The 4,824-nt window shown below is 35.3% G+C and overlaps 1 protein-coding gene across 1 annotated transcript in view; it reads right to left on the bottom strand.

Moving 5' to 3' along the window:
- Nucleotides 1-4,824, bottom strand: part of LOC106877299 (metabotropic glutamate receptor 8) — a 679,235-nt gene that overhangs the window by 170,959 nt on the left and 503,452 nt on the right. The window contains exon 3 of the mRNA XM_052966723.1: nt 1,215-1,431. Coding sequence (XP_052822683.1) covers nt 1,215-1,431 — 217 coding nt within the window. The remainder of the gene's footprint in view (nt 1-1,214; nt 1,432-4,824) is intronic.

Here is a 4,824-nt window from a genome sequence, read left to right on the forward strand (position 1 = left end):
TATATATATATATATATATATATATATATATATACTAACAATTGACATACAGCGTACATATACATAAATGCTTGTATATAGATGTATGTATATTTCCCTTTCTCTCCAGACACACACATGCATACATACATATACATTGTAAACCATATACAACGAAACGCACACATAACACTCACACGCGCACACATACACACAAGAAGTGTAACTAGAAACGCGTTTGGAAATCCGACAGGGGTTTGCACTGGACAGATATGGTATTTTTACGCCCTTTTACTACAAGATATAATATAATTCTTTCTCCATGGTAATTGCAGTGAATTTGCCTTTGGAGGGTGGGGCGTGTCACAAGCAAAAGTTAACTAAACTAAAGTTCGCTTATGCCTAAGACCTGCTTGCCGCTGTTGCTGTTGTAATTGTTTCCGATCTGATGGTCTAACTGTGCAGCTCAGTCATTGTTGTCGACCGTGCTTTAGATAAAGCTACGGCTTTAATTAAGTCTGTCTAGAGTTGCCTCTCTTCGGTATTTTCCATTGATAACATCTGAAGAGCTACAGGTGAAGGCTATGTTGTTTATTCACTGTTGTACAATGGCATGTACGGTGAGGATTATGCTTCTCTGGTTAAGTCTAATAATACCAAAATCTGTCTCTAGTTGTCTCCTGTACTTGCCAAAAGATTAAATTAACATCAGCTCTTGGATTAAAGTCGCATTTTTACCTCTACATGTTGTTGTTTGTTCCTCTCGAGCCATGCTTGGCTCATAAGGGCCGGTTTCCCGGTTTCATTGGCGCATAGGTTCCCCACTTGGACGGGACGTCGGTTCGTCTCAGGTGAGGAAAGAGTGAGAGAAAGTTGTGGCGAAGAATTCAGCAGAAGTTCGCCTTTACCTTCTGCCGGAGCCGCGTGGAGCTTAGGTGATTCGCTCACAAATACACACGTCACCCGAACTGAGATTCGAACCTGCAATCCCTCGACTGTGAGTCCCCTGCTCTAACCACTAGCCCATGTGCCTCCACTTTGTCTCCACGTACATACTTCTAATTAGATTTTCCATGCATGCGACATTAATTCGTTAGCAGTAACTTAGCTCACTTATCAGGTGGTCAAAATCTTCCTGATTTTTCATTTCAGTAAAAATTATTCCCTACATGTGACGTCACGATATCACACGCCACGTTAGAGAACGCCATTGTAATAAAAGAAAACCTGCTTACCTGATGTTTTAGCTCGTTCTTCGAAAGCACTGATTCCACGTTCACCATAGTTTCCCTCGTCAGCTAAAGTACTGACATAGTTCCACTTGAAGTGCTTTGCAATATCTACCATTGCTTGGGCTTGATAGGAATCAGGAGGGACAACTCGGGAAAAATAGTCGAAACGAGTTTTGTCACTGAGATCGATACTCGTGGAAGCGTAACTGATTTGAGGAATCTGAAAAGAATGCAAAAAAGTTATTTAATATACAAAGGTTAATGAAAGCACAAAGGAGGACTCAATACATTCAAAGATAAAGTTTTAATTTCTATACAATGCCTCCGACAAGGATTTCAAAACGAAAGAAATCTCAACAAAGATCAAGAGAAATTTGGTTCAAAGCATGTTATATACCGACGTGAAAAACCGTTTGGGTTGATAAATCATTAAAAAAAAGGTGGGCACAAACACCTTTCTCTATCTATCTATCTATCTATCTATCTATCTATCTATCTATCTATCTATCTATCTATCTATCTATCTATCTATCTATCTATCAGTCTGTCTGTTTGTGTGCATAGGCCCTTTGGTACATAAAGTTCTTAACGAGAATGTTTTTAAACGCTCATATATACTTGAATCCATGTATGCCTGTATGTATGTATTTATGCATGTATGTGCTATAACGAAAATTATGAATTATTTCAAATATAAAAACGACTCCAGAACGCAAATGCATTCAAGGATCAGGCTATATCTGTTCCACAAGAATGCTAAATAAGTTTTTGTTATCAGACACAAAACTCATTATTTTCCCTCATAAGATGTTTTAATCGTCAGGTGTTTCATTACTAATTTCAAGTGGCTTCTTTAAGAAACGCATAAAATGGTTCACCAAAAGTTTATACCACGCTGTTTGTAGTCGGTCTCGAAAACAACTAAATATTACCATTTCAAATTGTAAGCTGCAAAGCAACTATCATAATCAAGTATCATGCCTTGCAGAGTAAATAAATTGGAAATGTTAATGTTAAAGGAAAGCTCATAAGTTTAATTTTCAGAGAAAGCAAATGATGTACTTGGAATGGTTTCTTACACTTCTGATCAATATTTTAGATAATATATTAATACAGAAACGAAGCTTGCACACGAATCATATTAAACGTGTTCTTTTTATAACCATTGCCAACATTCTAGAACGAAATTTTATGTATATTAGTTCTATTCTATATGTTATATTTGTATATACCATGAGAACTAAAACTTGATAACTGTAGACGTAAGCACAAAATATAAACATAAATAAATGAAATAATGCATGCCATCATTTTGTAATGGTTGCGTGTGTAATGACTGATAGATTATGCATTGAATGAAGACAGATCACACGAAACTAATGTTGAGAAATAACTGGTAACCTGTTTTAGGAATAGAACATTATAAGACGGATATGTAAATTACTCTTTGATGATTTAAGTCATTCCATCTGAAAGTATAAAACTACTGTGATGTGGCGTTAATTGAAGTTAGATATTAATTTGTTGGAAGCAATATATGCAGAGATAATTATACAAAAAACAAAAACAAAAAAAAACTTTAAAATACTCAGATGACACTTTAAATATTTATGTTGTTTGGTGGAAACATTTTCTCGTGAGAGTTTAAAAATACATTCGGTTAGATAGTTTTCTTTTAAACTTTATTCGAATAACGCAACTGTATCAAAACAAACAATCTCATTTAAGAAAACAATATAATATGCAATAAGATTGAAAAGAAAGTTAATTATTTAAAACAAGGAAACATGATTGTGAAACGCTAGTGCATGTCATACTAACACGCACTTTATAAATGTTAAATATTCTTGGCGAAAAAGAAAACTGATCTTAACTTATTTATCACGCGAGAAAATGCTACGCTGCTATTGCAAAAACTGCACAAAAGACATTGCTATATTCTCACTTGTTTAATGTCTGATATTCCTATATTTTCTTTTACATTTTCCTATTGAATTATTTATCATTAACTTGAAGGTCCATTAATTTATCTTTGGCGACATATGAAATAAGTTTCCTTCACATTCACATCATGTAGAAATTAAAAACGAAATGGGTAGAGCTAGCAATAACGGGTTATCTCAGCAAAGAAGCAACGGACACACGAAAAGAAAAAGACATATAACATCAAAGTAGAAATAGATTTTAACCCATTATATTGAATTGCTAATTCGATTAGTGTGTGAAAGTTTTGAGAAAATGCAAGGAAACGAATGTGAATATCTTTGCAAAAATAGGTGATCAATTAATGTTCTTGACTTATATAATTCATGTAGATAGAAACTACCATTCTCCATTTAAATTCGCTTCAAAACTGCAACTATCAAGAACTTCTTTTCCATCCACACTTCCTCATATATACACATCTGATCAAAATCACTATATACGTACTGCAAAACCTAAAAACACACTTTCACACACACACACACACATACACACACGCACACGCACACACACACACAAACGCACACATAAACACTCACACACACACACACACAAACGCACACATAAACACTCACACACACATTGCACATTCATACATGAAGCACTGCTTCAGGTTTATGCTTTGAATGAATTGTTTGTATAAATCGGAGATAAAAGGAACTAATACCATATTCTTGTTGCTGTTGACTCTGAAGTCAATTTTGAATAAAGCAGGCCTATAACCAGACCTACACTTCAGTCACAATAAAGCAAAGCTATAACCAGACCTATACTCCAGTCACGATTGCTCCGTCTTCTATTGAGACCAGTGGCGGATTGGCCAGGTTGGTAGGTTTCCCGATGGCAAGTGGGCCCCTGCGCCATTATAATCCATATATGGAAGAATAAATTAATTATTTCAGCCTGGCTGTGTTTGTAGACAGTTGAAAAGAACACTTTCAAAAAGAAAAAAAACACCCCAAAATTAAATGATAGAATTGTAGTTGCGGGTGGGACTCCTTAATCTCCTGGCAACCAATATTTTTAGACCCAGTCCACCACTGATTAAGACTATGAGTCTAATCATATATTACCCAGTGTGTCCTTCTTGTTTTAAGGTAGTATGACTTTCAGGAGGTATGCCCGCTATTTCTTGAAGATATATATGCCGTACATAGAATGTGTGTCGTTTGTTTGTGTGATATAATATTTCCTTAGAGTAGCTACAAGTTAACTGGTGTGGAATAACTATAAGCCAATATGGAAACCGTTTAGTTCTTTCGCTCCAAATTGAACAATCCATTGTGTACACATGGATAAACATTTACACAAGTACATCGATATATACAGACACAAGCACACATGCACAAGTCCAAGCACACACACACACGCGCACGCTCGCTCGCACATACACACCAATGCGCGCGCATACACAAAAATATTCACGCAGGCATCTAAATATGTAATAGTTAACGAATGAGATACTCCATCACTGCACTGAGGTAAACAAATATGTAATACGAGAAATCGATAGAAAAACAACTACAGATCAATGCTAAAGAACAATACCAGTACATATGTATGTATGTATGTAGGTATTATGTATGAATGTGTATATGTATCTATATGTATATATATATATATATATATA

This window comes from Octopus bimaculoides, chromosome 3 (assembly GCF_001194135.2).
Source record: "Octopus bimaculoides isolate UCB-OBI-ISO-001 chromosome 3, ASM119413v2, whole genome shotgun sequence".
Taxonomy (NCBI): domain Eukaryota; kingdom Metazoa; phylum Mollusca; class Cephalopoda; order Octopoda; family Octopodidae; genus Octopus; species Octopus bimaculoides.